The 20,476-nt window shown below is 38.9% G+C and overlaps 2 protein-coding genes across 3 annotated transcripts in view; one reads left to right on the top strand and one right to left on the bottom strand.

Moving 5' to 3' along the window:
- The window catches only part of UBAC2 (UBA domain containing 2), a 180,629-nt gene that overhangs the window by 125,306 nt on the left and 34,847 nt on the right, over window positions 1-20,476 (bottom strand). For both annotated transcript variants that reach the window (XM_042929630.1, XM_042929639.1), the window contains 3 exons: window positions 14,949-15,076; window positions 12,626-12,745; window positions 11,808-11,917 (listed from right to left, as the gene is read on the bottom strand). In XM_042929630.1, the coding sequence (XP_042785564.1) occupies window positions 11,808-11,917; window positions 12,626-12,745; window positions 14,949-15,076 (358 nt within the window). The remainder of the gene's footprint in view (window positions 1-11,807; window positions 11,918-12,625; window positions 12,746-14,948; window positions 15,077-20,476) is intronic.
- GPR18 (G protein-coupled receptor 18) lies at window positions 1,904-6,042 on the top strand. Its single transcript, XM_042929676.1, has 2 exons — window positions 1,904-1,971; window positions 4,472-6,042. Exon 2 carries the CDS (start codon window positions 4,505-4,507, stop codon window positions 5,498-5,500), a length of 996 nt encoding a protein of 331 aa, XP_042785610.1. The 5' UTR covers window positions 1,904-1,971; window positions 4,472-4,504; the 3' UTR covers window positions 5,501-6,042.

The raw sequence follows: 20,476 nt of genomic DNA, 5'->3' as shown, positions 1-20,476 counted from the left end.
GAGCCTAGAGCCTGCTTCTGATTCTGTCTCCATCTCTCTGCCCCTCCCCCACTTAAGTGCTGTCTCTGTCTCTCTCTCAAAAATAAATAAAATTAAAAAAAAAGTCAGATGCTCAACTGACAGCCACCTAGGTGACCCTCAACCAATATTTATTAAATGCTTGCTACACGTGCACATCTACAACATATGCCAACCCCCAGAAAGCTCAATGTAGTGGAGGTTAAAAGGCAAGGAAATACTCAGCAACAATACAAACACAAGCCACTACAGGGGGAAATACCAAGCACTAAAGAAGCTTACTGGGGTGAAGAACCGACCCAGCTTCAGAGGTCAGAGAAAATCTCCTGGAAAAGGCAGCACTGAAACTAAGACCTGAAGGCTGAACGACAGCTGGCCAAGCCAAGAGATGGGAGTGCAGTGGTAAGGGCGTCTCGGGCTGGCAGGACAGCACGGGAAAGGCAAGAAGAGCAAACGCAACAGGCCTCCTATGATTGAAACGAGAGGAAGAGGGAAAGGAGCTGATCCACCCTCAAGTCACAGACTTACTACAGTTTTTATCTAAGGACAAAAAGCACACGGGCCCTCAAACTGTCTTAAATTAAAAAAATAAAAATAAAAATAAACAATTAAGTTCATGTACGTTTCAAAACCTGACAAATCATGCATAACCAAAAATAACGTAAAATTTTAAGACAAGCAAATGAGATGATGACTTTTTTTTAAGAAAAAAGAAAGTAAAAAATTTCATGTAATGAGGCAGGCGACAATTGGGGTTGCTCACTTCCCTTTCCATTGGTTTCACTTCCCTTCCTAGATTAAAATACTCCCAATATGTAAATTAATCCACTAAAGAATTCCAGTCCTTTCTTAGTAATTTTAAAATTTCTTAGTAATGTTTATACAAAAGGAATTATTTCTAGACTTCCATGTGACAGAAAAGGGATATGATGCACTGCGGACCAAAAAACAAACAAACCTATGTGGATAAATGTATATGCAAAGCAGAAGCAAATAAATGAGATTCCAATTTTAACCACTTAGAAATATTTTAACAGCAAAAGTGGATATTTTATGATTTCAAGAACTTTGTAGAAAAGGGTTAACTCTGTTTAGGAATATCTAAATTAGTACTAAGTGCCAGGTACTATGTTAAACACTTGGGATTTTTCTGGTTTAGAGTCATCACAATCCTACCAGATGAGTATTATCTCTATCCTAACTGTACAGAAACTAAGGAGGAACAAAGACTCAGAGGGATTAGGTAACTAGACAAAGTCACACAGCTTAAAAAGAGAAGAAGCTACACTATGAATCCCATCTTAGTCAACATCAAATCTCATTCTTGGGGCGCCTGGGTGGCTTGGTCAGTTAAGGTCTGGACTCTTGATTTCAGCTCAGGTCATGATCTCGCAGTTTGTTAAGATGGAGTCCTGCATTGGACTCTGTGCTAACAGTGTGGAGCCTGCTTGGGATTTCTCTCCTCTCTCTCTGCCTCCCCCCGCCTCTCTAAAAATATTTTTAAAATCTCATTCTCTTTCAATAGATGATGCAGACTTTAAACATCAAAGTAAATGAACCAAATATATTTTCCTCTTTTTGTTTGATTCTCTTAAATATATGCCATCATTTCAAAGGGAGCTTATGCTAAGCATGACTTCATAAACAAATCACTTGTGAAAGAGAGAAACCACATCCAGGGTAAAGTCATAAGTTGAAAAAGCCTTATTTCAGACACTACTTCCTGAAAGAGACAAAGCAGCAACTACAGCCGAACAAGTACCAACTCCTTTACCAGGCATGATATTTGAAACAACTTTGTGAAGCAACAGAAGGGCCTAAGACAAAAGAAATACTGCATTTCTTAGACACACCATTTCCAGAAAGAGCGATTTTAACACAAGATTTCTCTTTTACATTACTGGATATAATGAAAAATGTTCCTCTCCAACACAGCCTTTTGATGGGCAGAAGGTAAGTAGCATTTAATTTCATCACAGATTATCACCAAGTAATGCTATACTTCAGAGGTATACGCTTCCAGGTGTAAAATAAGTCATGGGGATGAAAAGTACAGCATGGGAAACATGGTCAATAATATTGTAATAAATCTGTATGGTGGTGACAGAAAAAAAAAGTAAGCTGTACTTACTAAATTTCAAAATCATTTGTCTCATTTTAATAATACATTATGGAAACTATGTTGGCAAAGGACCTTGAAATGGGTTGTGCTGTCATCTTCCTGCATTATTAATGATTTACTTAACAGTAAATGTAATTTTTTTCAACTTAAGGAACAGGCTAAGATGATAAATCATTAAGTATATTTACAAGCCTTTGTCACCTGGTTCCACACTGTTGTCACACTGTTTCATAAAATGTACTCAAATGCTTTTTAAAAAAGAAAGACTAGAGATAATCACCGAATCTAAAGTTTTTGAAATGCTGACTTGAAAGCCAATCACTTTTTAATATTTATCCAAAAATGTATCTGTGTGTACAGAGCATGACCTATCTGGTAATGCCTTTAAAACAACGCATCACACGTAGTTTTTTCAACCTTAAGCAAATGGATACAAGTGTTGGTGACATACGAGCAGCTTGAGCCCAACGAGGGCTAAGAGATTTACTCAAAAAGGCTTTGTAACTATGAAATTTATGTGACAAAATTCAGGGATGAGGACAAGGGAAGTGAGTCCTGAAACAATATCAAAAGAGAAAAAAAAGATACAAATTTTCATTTACATTACAATTGCTACCATTTTTAAAAATACAATGAAAAGTAAAAATAAGAGTCAAGACTCCAAAGTTATTCTTCTTTGTATGATACTGGAGTTTTAATTTCTCTCTGTAGTGCTTTTCTCATTTGACAGAAATTAATATTCTAGTCACACCAATATTTGGAAATTTTAGTATAGGCTATTAATACACAGAATTCCATTCCAAAATCATATCTAACTTAGATACTTGGCAAACTAGCTGTAGTCAGGAAGGAAGGAAAGAAGGAAGGAAAAAAGGGAGGGAGGGCGGGAACGGAAAAACAAACTCATACCTTGTGTGTGTCCACAGCAATTGCTCAAATTCATTTTAAATTATCAACAGCCCATGATGCCACTAACTGGACTGCTCACCACCCCCACAGCTCTCACTGAAGAGAGACTCGGGGCTGAATCAGAGACAGCCCACTGTGCAAAGTGACATTTCTGAAGGAAACTTTTCTTACACCTCCATGTTTCAAGGGGAGACCACAAGATTCCATTTCTTTGCAAGGGAGCTTATTTTTAAATCACTGCTGTTGACGTTGCACTGAGGATGATCAAAGTCTCACTCTGACGGGCATCCCATCAATGATATTTACAATCACATCTAAACTCCTTTCCATTAGAAATGGACCCTCTTTTTGCATACACATAAAGTTATTGAGTGACTTCTAACTAATAACTATTTGTCTTTGATATTCCTTTTTACATTTAATTTGACAAATATACTTAAGTTTCTGTATCTAGATAGAGTGAGGGCATGAAAGCTACTACACTAACTTCCGTGCACATCAACAACATCCATTTCTAGGATGCTGGTAATAAACACCATCTGGAGGACAGCATTAGGGACTCCCAGCTGTGCATTAAAAACGAGCTCATCTACTGTTCTAAGAGTCAGGTTCCTGATCTGTAGACCGTGGCACAACACACTGCCGTTTCTAGACCTACAATAACTGAGACAGCATAATACTATAAAGAAATGTTTCCACTTAAAAAAAAAATAGGTGTAATGACCAACCAAGCAAGTCTTCACTGACATACTGGAAAGCAGCTATTGTGGGTCCTTCCTTCACTCCATCAATTCAGCAAACATTTTCTTATCGAGCACTTCCGGTGGGCTCCATAAGCAGTGTGAATACAGCAATGAAAAGTCCCTGCTCTCAAATGAGAATTCTTGTGAATTAGATACTTACATGGTTCCTTTATATTGGTTTTCTAATGCACATTTTATATATTAAGACTATATTTAATGAGTAAAAATTCATTATTTGGACATTATTAACCTGGGTCACAAAATATTTAAATAATGGTAAAAAGTAGCAAACTATTTTCAAAATTCAGAATGGCCTTCTCTCAGTCCCAATCAAAGAATGTTTATTATAAGAATACTTGCTACCCAATTTCACACTACAGGAAAAAATCATTTTTAAAAAGGTTATTCTTTAGGGGAGATGCGAGGTGAGCAGAGAGAAAAAATAAATTTGCCAGTGCATTGTAACACACCAGACCATTTTAATAGGTTGGTGCATATTAGTAATAATACCTAAGACATGAATTTCTTAATAAATACTAAGACACATATATTGTCTCTACAACATAAAATACTCACACAGTTAAAATCCATTGACATGCCAAGTCAAGTATGAGAGTTTTAAGCATTTACTTTTCAACAAAGGGTTTTATTCCTCCTATTCTTCTTAACTATTTTGCAGTTTCTAGGTGCCATTCCCCCAACAAGCTATAAGATGACCACTCCTCATGATCAAGCTCAACCTGGCCCTTATAACACCTCACACCCAGAAGAATACAAGATTGCAGCCCTTGTCTTCTACAGCTGTATCTTCATAATCGGATTATTTGTTAATGCCACTGCCTTATGGGTTTTTAGTTGTACCACCAAGAAGAGAACCACTGTAACCATCTATATGATGAATGTGGCATTACTGGACTTAATATTTATAATGAGCTTACCCTTTCGGATGTTTTATTACGCAAGAGGCGAGTGGCCATTTGGAGAGTACTTCTGCCAGATTCTTGGGGCTCTGACGGTGTTTTATCCAAGTATTGCTCTATGGCTTTTTGCTTTTATTAGTGCTGACAGATACATGGCCATTGTACAGCCAAAATATGCCAAAGAACTTAAAAACACAGGCAAAGCCGTGCTAACATGTGTGGGAATCTGGATAATGACCCTGACGACCACCATCCCGCTCCTACTGCTCTATGAAGACCCAGATAAAGCCTCCACCCCCGCCACCTGCCTGAAGATTTCTGACATCATCCACTTAAAAGCTATTAACATGTTGAACTTCACTCGGCTCATATTTTTTTTCTTGATTCCTCTGTTCATCATGATTGGGTGCTATTTGATCATTATTCACAGTCTCCTTCATGGGAAGACATCTAAGCTGAAACCAAAAGTCAAGGAAAAGTCTATAAGGATCATCATCACACTCGTGGTGCAGGTGCTCGTGTGCTTTATGCCTTTCCACATCTGTTTTGCTTTCCTGATGCTGGAAGGGGAGGAGAACAGTTACAATCCCTGGGGGGCCTTTACCACCTTCCTCATGAACCTCAGCACCTGTCTGGATGTGATTCTCTACTACATTGTTTCAAAACAATTTCAGGCTCGAGTTATTAGTGTCATGCTCTACCGCAATTACCTTCGGAGTGTGCGCAGAAAAAGCTTCCGATCAGGTAGTTTACGGTCACTAAGCAATGTCAACAGTGAAATGTTATGAATGAAAAGAAGGTTTTGGTCTTTAATTTCTTTATATTCACTTTACTAACTACTCTAAGGCCAGTGGATATTCTGTATGATACTACCAAGTCCCTTCCCTCCTGAAAAAAAAACCACACGTAACACTTTTGCGAGATCTTACTACTGTGGCAACATAATTAAATATTCTGAAGTATTCTCATGAACTCATTATTTTTATTTTCAAAACTTGTATAAAACATATTCTTGAGTTCCTGGGAGAAAAATATCCAATTTGTATTTCATATTCAAGCCTTATCTAAATACATAGTTGACAACTTTTTGGATTTAATTCTACATGCAAGGAAATCGTGATTTCTACAAAGTCAGTAGGAAAAAAAAATCCACCTTCTTTTCAAAATACTTCAAATTTTCTTTTTGAGGGGGGAGAGTGCAAGTGAGGGAGGGGCAGAGAGGGGAACAGAGCATCCGAAGCAGGCAATGCGCTTACACACTGACAGCGGCAAGCCTGATGTGAGGCTCCAACTCACAAACCACAACATCATGACCTGACCTGAAATCAGATGATCAACAGACTGAGCCTCCCAGGTGCCCCCAAAATGGTTTAAATTATTAAATTATAATTTGATTAGGGGCACCTGGGTGGCTCAGTCGGTTAAGTGGCCAGCTCTTGATTTCGGCTCAGGTCACGATCTCACGGTTCGTGAGTTTGAGCCCCACTTGGGGCTCTGTGCTGACAGTGTAGAGCCTGCTTGGGATTCTCTCTCACCCCATCTCTCTCTGCCCCTCCCACATGCTCTTGGCTCTCTTTCTCTCTCAAAATAAATAAATAAACTTAAAGACTTTCTTTTTTTTTTTAATTGTAATTTTATGGGCACTTGGGTGGCTCAGTCGGTTGAGCATCCGACTTCAGTTCAGGTCATGATCTTGTGGTTTGTGAGTTTGAGCCCCGCATCAGGCTCTGTGCTGACAGCTCAGAGCCTGGAGCCTGCTTCGGATTCTGTGTCTCCCTCTCTCTCTGCCCCTCCCGCACTCATGCTGCCTCTCTCTCTCAAAAATAAACAAAACATTGAAAATAAAAAATTTTTAGATTATAATTTTATTAAACCAAAACCAAAGCTTCATTTGATTTAATCTATATTCAGGACTGGTGGTCTAAATTTTACAACATTTTGTGTTCTAAACACCAAACTTCCAGGATTCCTACACAAACAACTATGTTCAACCCATCACTGTTACTTGCCACAGACCAAAATCAGCAGGAACAATCACCTGAAGGGGCCTGCAAAGGCAAGTGTCAGCAGCCCTCCCCTACTCGGAATTTTGTTTCTTTTGGAAACAGACTATAATCATTCAGTAAACACTGAGAGCCTACCATGCACCATACTCTACCTACAACTAATGCAGGAGACCTAATCCGAGACCCTGTTTCTGCCCAATAACCCAAGTTCATTCCTATGACATGAAATTTCTGCTGTATGGTGAACTATCATTCTCCAATATAGTTTAAGCTTCTTACGTGATCAAACATCACACTATAGGAGAATGATTTTTTTCCTGGGCTGTGTATCACAGTATAACAGCACAAGTCAAGGACCTTGAATTCTCATCCTAGCCTTGCCATTTAATTTCCCCTAATAAAGTAACAACCAAGTAACTTCCCATTAAAAAAACTTTTTTTAAATATTTTATTTATTTCTGAGACAGAGAGAGAGCATGAGCAAGGGAGGGGCAGAGAGAGAGGGAGACACAGAATCCAAAGCAGGCTCCAGGCTCTGAGCTGTCAGCACAGAACACAACACGGGGCTCGAACCCATAAACTGTGAGATCATGACCTGAGCCGAAGTTGGACGCTTAACCAACTGAGCCACCCAGGTGCTCGTAACTTCCCCATTTAAAAAGAAAAGGAAGTGAACCATCATCTGTAAAGTGTATATTATTCTAAATATTATGGAAGTACGCAAATAAGCCAGCCATAACTTCCTCCCTGCTAAATCACCTTCATTACTCTTAAGATGATCACCTCCTATTGGGACTAAGAATCAAATAAATGCATTAGTTATAAGTGGATTTCTATAATTAACATGGGTAAATTAATATTCTTTAAAAAAAGATAAGCACAAAGGAGTCTAATCATAAAAAAGAGTTTTAATACTAGAAGATCCTTTAGATGATCTTCTTGTCTTATATACAAAGAAACTAAAGTCCAATGAGGTTATATGACTTGCTCAGCTGAAGAACCAGGCCTACAAACCAAGTTCCTGTTATGTCAACCACCAATTTTTCAGTAATAAAAAGCAAACAAGCTCACAGAACATAAACATTCTCAAAGCTACATAAGATAAAGGAATCAAGGTGATAACTGAGATGTAGTTTCTCAACAAAGAGACAACTACTTGAAGTTTTTGGTTTGGACAGTCAAGTGAGCAAGATACCTTAACAAATATCTTAAAGATAGTATCTTTAAACAAATAATTATTTCTGGAAAAAAGGAAATGACTCCTGTAACTTATGTATAGGTTTATAGGTTTATAGTCATAGCCTACTCTCAACTATACAGTCTAATCTGTTCTTATGTATTTATCATTTTTAAATTTTATTTATTTTTAAAGATATTATTTTTAAGTACACCCAACATGGGACTCAAACCTACAACCCCCAAATCAAGAGTCACATGCTCCACTGACTGAGCTAGCCAAGTGCCACTTATGTAATTTATTAAATGGCAAGTTCTCTGCAATGGCTTTTCTCAATGAGAAGAACTTAATTTGGGAGCACAAAATACAACAAAAGAGGTGTCTGGCTGTCTCAGTGAGTAGAGCATCCAACTCCTGATCTCAGGGTCATGAGTTCTAGCCCCACATTGGGTGTGGAACCCAGTTTAAAAAAAAAATACAGTGAAAAACTTTGTTGATACAAAATGAAAATGTATGTTATGGTTTCCACAGTAAAACTAAATAATCTACAACACAATTACAAAATAATTTTATTAAGTGATGTGATCAGATACATTTTAACATGATGTGTAAAAACTCACGTATTCTGGAGGGATTTGATTCTGAGAAACAATATAATGTCCACATGTAAATACTAACAACTAAAAAATAATGGGTATACAAGGACAGGTGTGTGATGGGCAAGGAGTACTAGAAGCATCTGACATACATAGCTTTTAATGGACCTATCTTTACTTTCAAAACATAATGGTCACATTTTCTGAATTTCAAACAACACTCATGAGAATGTATCAGATGCTATGTATAATTTCTATGCAGAGCACTAGAAAAAGAAATGTACAGGCCTATGGTTCAAAGACCTTACTTTATAGTCTTGTGGGGCTACACTGTAATCAAGACTAGCCCTTCCACATTACAGAACGTGAGGCCATGAGTACATCAAGTAAAACCAGTCCTCCCTCAAACAGCCAGAAGGATGGCATGGAAGGCCCAGGTAATAATGACAATGACAATGACAACGTAATGTAATAAATGCTAGGGATCTTAATAAAGTTATTGGAATACACATAAAAGGACAATTACTCATGCCAAAGGGCAGCAGGGTGCAGACAGAAAACCAAGCAGGCATGAGTGTACGTATACACAGCATGTTAAGAAAGCTGAGTGACTGACGAAGTGACCTGAAACACAGGACTGGGGCCAGACTATGAGGGATTTGAAGAGAAAGAAGAAAATCAGTGTGAGGTTGTTACTGCTAGGATGTTTGCATGAAAGAGCTTACTTAATTCTTTCCACTGCCTGGGAAGTATACAGTACTGACCCTCAATTTACACGAGGGTCATCTATAAACTGAGCTTAGGAAATGGAACTTAAGAGAAGTAACTTGCTCTAGATTACACACACGTAATAACGTGAGACAGGTGGAATCTTAAATCTGGCATATCTGATGGCAAAGTCTCTGCATTCCCACTATTCCAGGCTGCTGCGATGCCATCTTGGAGGAGTCTGATTTTTATTTTGAAGGAAATGAGGATTTAAAGGATCTTAAAAGGAAGACTGGCATGGTCAAACTTGCATTTTGGAAGAATTAACTTCTGACAACATTGCATGGGATGCTTTGAAGTGAATAGGAAGACTAGTTAGAGAATTGCTACAAAAATCTAGGCAGGAAAAGATTTGAGTTTAGACTGACCTGACAGAAGGAGGAGAGAAGATGGGGTGAATGAGTGATTTACACAGGACTTCGAACTAATAGGACCCGGGCCCTATGCTGTCAACAGGGATGGAAGCCCAGAGATGAGAGCTCCAGAACAGGACAAATTTTCTCTGAGTCGTAGAAGGCACCAGGAAATATAACTCTAGCAAGATCAGGAGAGGAACATGGACTGGAAATAGAGAGCTGGGAAACAAACAACAGATGTTAACTGTGAAGGAAGTCATGGGAGTGGGCAAGAAAGCCCGGAGTGAGCCGCAAGCAGTAGAGGAGGTCAAAAAGGACCAGGAGAGAACAGTGTGCTGGGGCTAGAGGGAGCAGGTTAGTTCATGAAATAATGGGAGGTCAAAACCATGTATGAGCTACTGAAAGGTCAAATAAAACAACTGAAAATAAGCCACTGCCTTTAAAAATTAGTCAGTTACACAGGGGATAAATCACTGCAATCTATTCCTGAAATCATTATTGCACTGTATGCTAACTTGGATGTAAATTAAAAAAAAAACAAACATACATACGTAAAATTAAAAAATAAAAAAAATTAGTTACTGGTGACATTTATAGGAGAAGTTTTAATAATAGTGAGGTTAAAAAAGAGAGAATTAAATAGAAATGAAGAATTGTAGAGAGTGCAGATAAATTTGGCATTGGTGGAAAAGAAAAAGGGTAACGAGATGTTACGTGAAAAATACTGCAAATTATAAAGCAGGCTGACAACAAAAAGAGAAGTTTCCTCTCCTGAGCTTTTGATGCTTCGCTACCATCAAATGAAAGATGTATTTACAAAATACAGAGTTTGTTGAAATAAAGATTTATGTTCCAAGAAGTCTGTTTGAGAAAGCTTTCAAGACTCTAAAAAGCCATACTGTAATGTCTCCTGATTTGAAAAGAGAAATATGTTCTCATTCAGGTGATGGCAAAATTAACATTCATGCTGTCTTCCAATATATTTCCGTAACTCAGGAGGCTGTATAAAGAACCAAAAAGAACTGGCCTAGATAAGAAATGTTTGGGGAAAACTAATGATTTAGTAACACTGCTGCTTTTCTGAATCAACATGGAATCATCCCTGATGACTACACTATTGTCTGCAAAAGCAGAAGAATCACTTCAAACCTCTCAGTGTGATCATAATTACAACCCCTGGAACTCAACAAAACTGTGTAACAATCTGACTCTGACACAAAACTTTACCTGTCTCCATTCAGATATCATTCAGAATCACACATTATTAAAATAGCTAATTTAATGAGCTCATTTAATGACTATGACTATAATTAAGTAAATCCCATAAAGGCTACACTGTAAATAGTAACAACATATGCATGAAGGCCATTTAGATCACTAGCTGTATTTTTAATGTAAAGAAGCAAAGCAAATCTGAATTAAGATATATACAATATCCAAACAGTCCTCAAAAACATGCATCTAAATTAAAATAAGGCAGAAGTTAATACCCACAGAATTTTAAATATCTGATCTTTATTTCACAGTATCTCATCTCTCAGATACTTAATTCCACAACAGTCTAAGGTTATCTATATGTGCTAACTCTACTTTTAGATACTAGTTACTTCATAAACAATTTTTTTGTTTTGTTTTTAAAGAAGATCAATACAATATGAAAGCATATATATATATATATATGTATATATATATATATACACACACACACACATACATACATATATACATACATACAAACTCTGAGTTAGGTTAGACATTGCAGTCTGGCTACAAAGTTGTAAACTTTGCTTTCTCTTTGGCATAAGTATCTAAATAATATAAATTTTTAAAAACATCATTCTTCAGAAGCTTAACTTCAGACAAATTATTTCCTAATCTAATTAAATTCTGTATTTTTGTGTTTAATTACTTCACAAATCTACAAACAAAATTTCACGATAAAAATACAAAATTAATTCTCTCTTCTGGACCAGGACAGGAAATTCATTTAAAATTCCCTAAAAAAAGACTATAAAACAGATTCTGTTTCAAGAACATAATGAAAATGTGACTAAGTATACATTGGATTTTTTTTACCCATAAAATTAATTTTACTACATCTGTGAGTTTAAAATATTCTTTTACTGATTTACAGTAACTTAACTTAAATCAGATTTAAGTAATTATTAAGCTAATCTTTGAGAGCTACTTACAATCCAGAAGGCAAATTCCCGGCTGCAGCAATACCAAAGGAATACCACACAGCCTCAACGAGGATGAAGTCAACCAAGGCCGACAAAACCCAGGAACCCAGCAAAAAGGACTAAAAATAAAACAGGAAGAACATTATTGAAAGGAGTCTTTCCGGGGGCACCAATGTGGCTCAGTCAGCTAAGCGTTTGACTCTTGATCTCTGCTCAGGTCCTGAACTCAGGGTCATGAGTTCAAGCCCCGCATTGGGCTCCACTCTGAGCGTGAAGCCTACTTTAAAAAAATAAATTAAAAGTAAATTAAAAAAAATTTTTAAGTGGTGTTGAAAGGAGTCTTTGAAAAATAAACTAACATTTATTTAATTAGAACCAGCTCTATATTACTTTTTAATATTTGTTTTTATTAGAACAGAGTTTTCAGAACAGGGGAGTAAAGCCATATTGGTCAAATGCATTAACACTTCCATAATTTCCAATATGGTAAAAAAAAAATAGATATTTATAGCATGATTTATTTTTAACAAGTAACATACAAACCATTAAGCAAAATAAGTGATTAAAATGTTATTAAAGTCAGAATCCTAATAAAAATTTTTATTGCCCACACACATCTGATATTATCTATTATCATTATCATTTTATTATGTTAGTGGCTTAAATTTAAAATTCCTTGGTTAATAGTCATGCTCCAAATCAGATAGATAATTAAAAGATAACTGTTAATAATAACACCAAGCTAAACAAAACTGTTTAAAAGTAAGAAAACAAAAACATTTTTTTCCAGTACCTAAGTAGCAAAGGAAAAATACATAAAAACTTACTGCAAATTTTCTGCTTCCATATCTTCTTTCAAATATCCTAAAATTATAAATAAGCAGACTACTGCAGAAAGTATCTTTCAAATCAAGGCAAATTATTCTTCCACATATCAACCTCCAAATCTAAATGGGGATTTAAAACAGAGTAAGAGTAAGATTTGTTTAGATCTCTGCCTTACCAAATTTATTACATTTACTTTATACTGCTTATTTTCAATGCTCTAATTTAATAAAAATAATGTACACACAAATGGAAAACTCCTCCATGTAGGCGGTCGCCACCTTTAGAGCACAGATGCCCATAAAGTGGAGCATCAGAAGGGGACTTTTGCCTACTTGGCCAGATAAACCAAATCAATCCCGCAAATCAGAAAGGTACCAACTGAGGGCCAAAGGGCCCTTCCGTTCCCTTGCAACAGTGGTTCTCAGGGCTGGCCATACACTAGAATCCCCGGGGGGGTCTTATTAAAAAGCACACCAAGGCCCAGGCCTACCGCTAGATTTTTCAACTCAGTTGGTCTAGGGTGAGGACTTGGCATCAGTATATGTTAGTACATGCATGTGTACGTGTGTTTGTGGGGGGAGGGTTAGTTTATTCAGGTGATTCTAATGTGTAGCCAGGGTCAAGAACCAGTGCATTATAGCAACTGAAACAATACAGAGGCTGTATTATATTCTGACAGAAAGCAGTGGTTTGGATAAATAACTGAAAGACTTTCAGAGGAACTTGACAGCTCCAACATTTGCAAAGGTATTAATTATATCACTATGAAGAAAAGTTTCAGTGTTCCAGAAGTAGAGTGTTATGCTTAAAATGGCTATTCAAGTATGTAGCAAAGAAAAGGTGGTAGGTTATATACCATAATTTGCACTAACACTGTGATATTGTGATTTATGATAAGAAATACAGATTTGGTCTTGTACTCTCATTTCTGGCACACAGCCCTTAAACCCTTGGAATTTCCCAAGCGATGAAAGCCATAAAGGGTGTCTTTTATTATGTCAATGTGTGACTTTTAGATGCACCTAAGAATGGGGCTGGCTGCCAGGGGAACCAACCTCAGGATTAGGGGGTTGGAACTCTCAGTCCCACCCTCTGACCTCCCAGGGAAGAGGCAGGGGCTGGAATCTGGATCAACTGCCAATGGCCAATGATTTAATGAAGCTTCTTCCATTAATACCCAAAAGGCCAGGGTTCAGAGAGCTTCCGGGTTGGCGAGCACAAGGTGCCTGAGAGAGACCAAGGAAGCTCTGTGCCCCTTCCCCATCCCTTGCCCATTGCATTTCTTCTATCTGGATGTTTATCTGTGTCTTTTATCCTATCCTTTTGTAATAAACAAGTAATTCAAAGGTAAAAATGTTTCTCTGAGTTCTGTGAGCCATTCTAGCAGATTAATCAAACCTGAGGAGGGGGTCATGGGAACCTCTGATTTAAAGCCAGCCAGTCTTAAGTACTAGTAACAATTTAGACTTGCAACTGGCATCTGGTGTCCAAAGGGGAGATCATGGTAACCCCTAATCTGTTGCCACTTGGTCAGAAGCACAGGTAACAATCTGGGCTTTGCATGGTGGAGGAGGAGGAGGCAGCCTTGTGGGACTGAATCCTTAACCCGTGAGATATGACACTATCTCCAGCCAGTATCAGGAGTTGGCTGAATTAGAGGATACCTAATTGGTGTCCAAGAATTGCCTGGTGGTATGGGGAAAGCTCCTCCATTGGAACTGGTGCGAGAACGTCCCTTTCACACTCCCAACTCACACACAAGACCCAGCAGCAGCATTTTCAATGAGACCAGCCCATAAATCTCAAAAGCCATAGAGTTCTGCTCTTCCCAGAAGCAAAAACCCAAGGGAAATTTCCTACTTGATATAACCACCACTATAAAAGTAATTCATAGATTCACAATCTGTTAGACCTGGAAGAGCTTCAATCATCTGATCAATACTCAAACGTTGAATATAAAATTTTGAAATGTTAAGTATGAAAATGTTTCCAAAAATGTTAAAAATGCATACTAATGATTTAAAAAACCCAGATTTAACATTGTTTTTTCTTTTGAAATTGTAAATTGCATTTCCATGAGTAAGAAGTGAGAAGCGACATGCCTAGTAGTAAAAGGATATACTGCAACTGCTTCATTATAATCTGCTTTCCTGAAAATAGCAATACAAAACTAGAAAATTTACTTGCTAACGGAATATTAATAAATAATCATTTGTTAAAAATTTAGAGGCTTCAAGGGACTAAGAATAGCAGAAAAGAAATAGCAAGTCAAGAAAAAGTTCCGTCTCCTCTCCTCCCACGGGCCAGTAGAACAGAGCTCACCTGGAAGTCATCCTTGATGGCTTGGAGGTCATACACGAAGAACCTCTGACAGTGCGGTAGGAGGAGGGCCAGCAAGAGGGACAGGGCACTGGGGACCAGCAAAAGACCCTTGGACAGAGGGGCCTTATCTAGGAGAAAGAAAACTTCTTTCAGAATGATTGATTCTAAGATTTAAAAAACTACCTGGGTGAAAGTAAGAGAATTCACTTCTATTACAATGAAGACCAAGTTTGCAAACTCTGGAATTTAGTTCTTATTAACATGTATTTTCAAAACCTGTACCTGCAGAGGTAAGTGATCAAAGGGCACTGGAAAACACGTGGAATTTGCTGGCAGGGGTTCACTGTTCTTTGGCTTTTACATGAGACCAAACCAAGTTTACAGCCAGTAACTTCCACCATTAAGAAAACAGTCACCGAAGTGTGAAGAAATTGAGGAGGATGTCTTCTATTAAATTGACCAGTTAGCTCCGAGCATGCATGGGGTTCACAACACATCAACATTTATTTAAAAAATTTAAAGGGCAGTTAAAAGTGCTGCCATTTCTGACTACAGTGGCATGCTGAGATTTTCCCCCATGGGTACTACCGGGGCCCAAGTCAGTTTCTCATCTGAGAGCCGCGTCTCAGTCTTATACGGCCTTCAAGTTACAGCTCAATGGCCACTTCCTCCATCAGCCCCAGTGAACCATTTTACCCTCAGGGGCTTTTCCCCACTCTGCACCCTTGTTTCCAGGTACAGCCTGTCACAGCTCCTTGGACATATGAAATGTTCAGATCATCAACAGGTAAGGCCAAGGGAAACTATCACCGATGGCAACATTCTCAGATTGTGTCAAGTATACTTTAACTGTATTCATGAGAAATTCCTGGGAGTGAATCTACTAGTTACAGTTGGTAATGTGGTTATTGCACCCATTTAAGCATATAAAAATAGACCAACTGTTTCCTTTCTGGTAAGGTCTTGCACACATCTGAATTGGAACCATTAGTAAAAGGAGCTACGTGCTTTCTTCGTGACCCAGCTGCAATCAAAGCTCCAGGGAATCTAAAAATTGAGAGCTCCTCATTGCCTAGCATCTCAAAAGTATGGAAGAGCACTGTGGCTATGAGCATGACCAACCTAAATTCTATCCTGAGCCATTTAAGCTTTTATCTGCTCACCTACAAAATGAAAGGAAGACAATCTACCTTAAAAGCATATGAGGAGCAAGTGAAACGAAGAATGCAGAGAGGGGAGACGCCTCTTGCCACCACACTCTCACCATCCAGGAGAAAGGGCTTCCTCTGCCCCAGGGAAGCTCCGTCATCTTTCTGACGGGGCAGAAGATGGAGTAGCGGTGATAGAGTTGCACCCTGAAGGGGCAGTGAGGATCCTGTTTCCTTCTTCAACTTGGGTTTCCACCTATCCTCATGAAATGGGCCTGACAGTCATTCCTGCCCCTACCTTGCCAGCTCAGGAGAAGCTTGATGTTACTGGAGGAAATCGTACGGCTGAGCTGCAACACTTCCCTGCAGGTCCACGGTCTCAAACCTCAGTGGACGCTCTCCACCAACCAGCAATCTACTGCTTTTCTCCAACTTCTCATTTTCATGTGACCTCCTCCCCTCTCCTCAAACCTCCCTGTTCCACACTCCTGACTTGACTCACATGTCACCAAGTGAAGAAATAAATGATGACCTCTGATTATTTCAACCATGCCCTAAAATTAATAAGCACCTCTTATAAACACACATTATCCTACACCCTGGGGTGCAATAATTAATGATGGACAAAGTCCCACTCCTTTGTGGCCTAGACAGGAGAAATAAGAAAATACACAAAGCTAGGTGATTATGTATTGTGTCAGAGGGAAACAAATGCTATAGAAAAATGAAGTAGGATAAAAAGTATGGTGGTGTTACCCACCATGGATTTCCTGGTCTCTTTCCAGATACATGATAAGACTGCTTAGCCACTCATACCTGCCCCTAGCTGAAGTTAGTATGACAACATGACTTGCTTTGGCCCAAGTAAACGTGATAGATGTCACTCCTGTGGAGATACTTGAAGAGCAGTGAATGGTGTTTCCCTCTGCCAGTGCTCAAGATGGCAGCTAGGCTATGAGACGGATCCCAGAGTGAAGACAGTGTGGAGCAGACCTCCCAGGCGACAGAGGAGTACCTTCAGTGGGAAACAAAACTTGTCGTTAAAACGACAAGGTCCCCAATATTTTGCAGTTGTTTGCCACCGCAGCATGACCTAACTTATCCTGATTTAGGGGAAAGCACAGTACTGATGGGAAAGAGGGGCGTTGTTTTACATAAGGTGATTCAAAGGCCCTTCTGATATGGTGGCATTTGAGCAGGGACCTGAGGAAGTAGGCCTTGCAGGTATCTGGGGAACTGTATTTCTGGCAGAGAAACAGCAAGCTTTGAGACAGGAACATGCTCAGTACGATTAAGCAGCAGTAAGGATGCCAAAGGCAGCTGAGAGCAAAAGAAGCAAAAGGCAGACAGGCAGGATATAAGGTCAAAGAAATGGGGTAGTGGACAGTGCAGAGCCCTGTAAGCCAGCATAAGGACTTTAACCTTTCCTCTAGGAGTGACAGGATATTTGGGGGGATTTAAGGAGAGGAATAACATTATCAGACATGTTTTCAAAGGATCATTTTGGTGGCTATACTGAGAAGAGATTATGGGAAGGCAAGTGTAGAAGAAAGGAGACCATTTAGGAGGCTATCATGATAATCCAGGAAGGGGTGAGGATGGCCTGCACCATGGTGGTTTAGGTAGAGGTGGTAAGACTGGCAGAACTAGGATATGCTTTGAAGGCACAGCAGGCAAGATTTGCTGGCTGACTGGGTGTAAAGTACAGGCAAAATGGAGAAGTCAACGTTTTTGTTCTGAGCAACTGGAAAAACTGCTGCCAGTTACTAAGATGGAAAATCCCAGGGCTCCTGGGTGGCTCAGTCATTGGGCGTCCAACTCTTGATTTTGGCTCAGGTAGGTCATGATCTCACAATTCATGGGATCAAACCCTATGTCAGATTCTGCACTGACAGCACAGAGCCTGCTTGGGATTCTCTCTCTCTCTCCCTCTGCTCCCTACCTCAAAATAAATAAATGAACGAATGAATGAATGAATGAGAAGAGAGAGAGAGAAAGGAAGGAAATTCCATCATCCTTGCCTTTCCTATGTGTACAAGACCTAGGCCCATCTTGAGAATATTCCCAAACCCCCATCCCTATCCCCACTTGGCCAGCGCTTTACCCTCTACACCAATGCTACCCAAAGTAACCAGTCCACGAACTGCCAGCAGTCACACAGTTAGGTATGAAGTTTGCAGCAGAATGTGAACCAGCACACTGCATCCTTCAGGAAGTCTCACTTTGAAGAAAAAAAAAAAAAAATCAACTGAACTGAACATGTGCTTTGCTCAAATGTCACCTTATCTGTGAATACCCCATGTAACTAACTTTCTATCCCCTTTGTTCTGGATTATTTTTTTCATAGCACTTATCAACAACTGACTTATTAAACAGTGATTCATCAAATCTATGATTCAAACTGTAAGATAAACCATTATTTTAGGTGTCACTAAAAAAGAAACACTGCCTTACAAAATTCTAAGATGGCATCAATTATAAAATTCACCCAATTTTAGAAACACTAAAATGTGAAAAATGCAACTTAGAATCAAGAAATAGGTTTCTTTGTGTGTTGCTTCTTCAAGGCAGCAACTTTGACATATTCACTGCTGCAGTATCCCCCTTGCCTGGAACAAGCCCTGGCCCATTAAGGCAGTCAACAAATGTCTGTTTAATGAAAGGTGACTGATGTATAAGAGGTGCTCAATAAATACTGGTGGAAGCCACCCAGTGTCCATCGATGGATAAGTGGATAAACAAAATGTGTTCTACACATTTAACAGAATAGTATTCCCTCTTGAAAAGGAAGGAAATTCTGACACAAGCTACAAGAGGGACAACCTTTCACACATTATGCTGAGTGAAATAAGCCAGAGACAAAAAGATAAATACCATATAACTCCACTTATATGAAGTACCTAACTAGTCAAACTCATAGAAACAGGATGTAGAATGGTGGTTGCCAGGTGGTGGGGGAGGGAGGAATAGGGAGTTTTTCAATGGTTACAGAGTTTCAGTTTTACAACATGAAAAGAGTTCTAGAGATAGATGCACAACAACAATGTGAGTGTACTTAATGCCACAGAACTGTACCCTTAAAAATGGCTGAGATGTTGATTTTATGTTATGTATATTTTACAACAATTAAACATCAAGACAAAAATAAATAAAATACTTACTGAATTAATAACTGATCCTACTTATACAATCATTTTAATTCTGGCCTGAACAAACCCCCAAAAATACAAATCTGATAACTTAAATCAGGTAACTCTATCTGTAAGTCCTCCTCTTAAGATGAGCAGTATCAGGATCCCAAAAGTCTATGCACAAAGCAACAATGTACAAATGTCCCAGAAATCCCACACCATAGGACTATGGACAGCAAGATGTACAACCAACTCACGATGTGTACATTTCACTATATGAAAATTTTAATCCCCCCCAAAAGAACTTTAAACAATTATTAAATTCAAATTAATGACATGTTTAAGAGTGTTTAGTGTGTTTAGAGATACAGTGCTACAACTTACTTTGAAATACATACAAAAATAAGATGGACTGATGAAATAAACAGAGGGATGGATATGTGATAAAGCAAATACAAGAAAATGTTATAGAATCTAAGTTGGTAGGCCCATGGTGTTAACTGTACCATTCTTTCAACATTTAAGCATGTTTGAAAATCTTCATAATAAGGGGCGCCTGGGTGGCGCAGTCGGTTAAGCGTCCGACTTCAGCCAGGTCACGATCTCGCGGTCCGTGAGTTCGAGCCCCGCGTCAGGCTCTGGGCTGATGGCTCAGAGCCTGGAGCCTGTTTCCGATTCTGTGTCTCCCTCTCTCTCTGCCCCTCCCCCGTTCATGCTCTGTCTCTCTCTGTCCCAAAAAAAAAAAAAAAAAGAAAATCTTCATAATAAAACGTGGCGGGGGGGGGGGGGAGGCGCACACAGTGAATCACAGAATTTGAAAGCTGAGAAGAACCTCAAAATACATACAACAAAAACTGATAGAACTGAAAACAGCAACAGATAAATCCCAGGTTGGATGCTTCAGCACTCCTCTCTTGGTATCGATAATAAAAGACAGAAAATCAGTGTTACGGACTGAATTGTGTCCCCCCAAAATTCATATACCCCAACCCTCAATGTGACTCTATGTGGAAACAGGGCCTTTAAAGAGGTATAAAAGAAGCCATAAAAGTCGGGACCTAAGAACACGAGACACCAGGGATGCACACATACAAAGAAAGACCATGTGAACCCACAGGGAAACAGCCACCTACAAGCCCCGGAGGAAGGCCTCAGGAAAAACCAAACTCGCCAACACCTTGAGCTTGGACTTCCAGCCTCTCAACTTGTGAGAATATAAATTTCTGTTGTTTAAGCTATGCCGTCTGCG

The sequence above is a fragment of the Panthera leo genome, chromosome A1 (genome assembly GCF_018350215.1).
Source record: "Panthera leo isolate Ple1 chromosome A1, P.leo_Ple1_pat1.1, whole genome shotgun sequence".
NCBI classification, from domain to species: Eukaryota; Metazoa; Chordata; class Mammalia; order Carnivora; family Felidae; genus Panthera; species Panthera leo.
This window is presented reverse-complemented; position numbering and strand designations above follow the sequence as displayed.

Bases quoted from the DNA above. Each gene is read 5' to 3' on its own strand.
- GPR18 (XM_042929676.1), top strand. From the start codon at position 4,505: ATGACCACTCCTCATGATCAAGCTCAACCTGGCCCTTATAACACCTCA.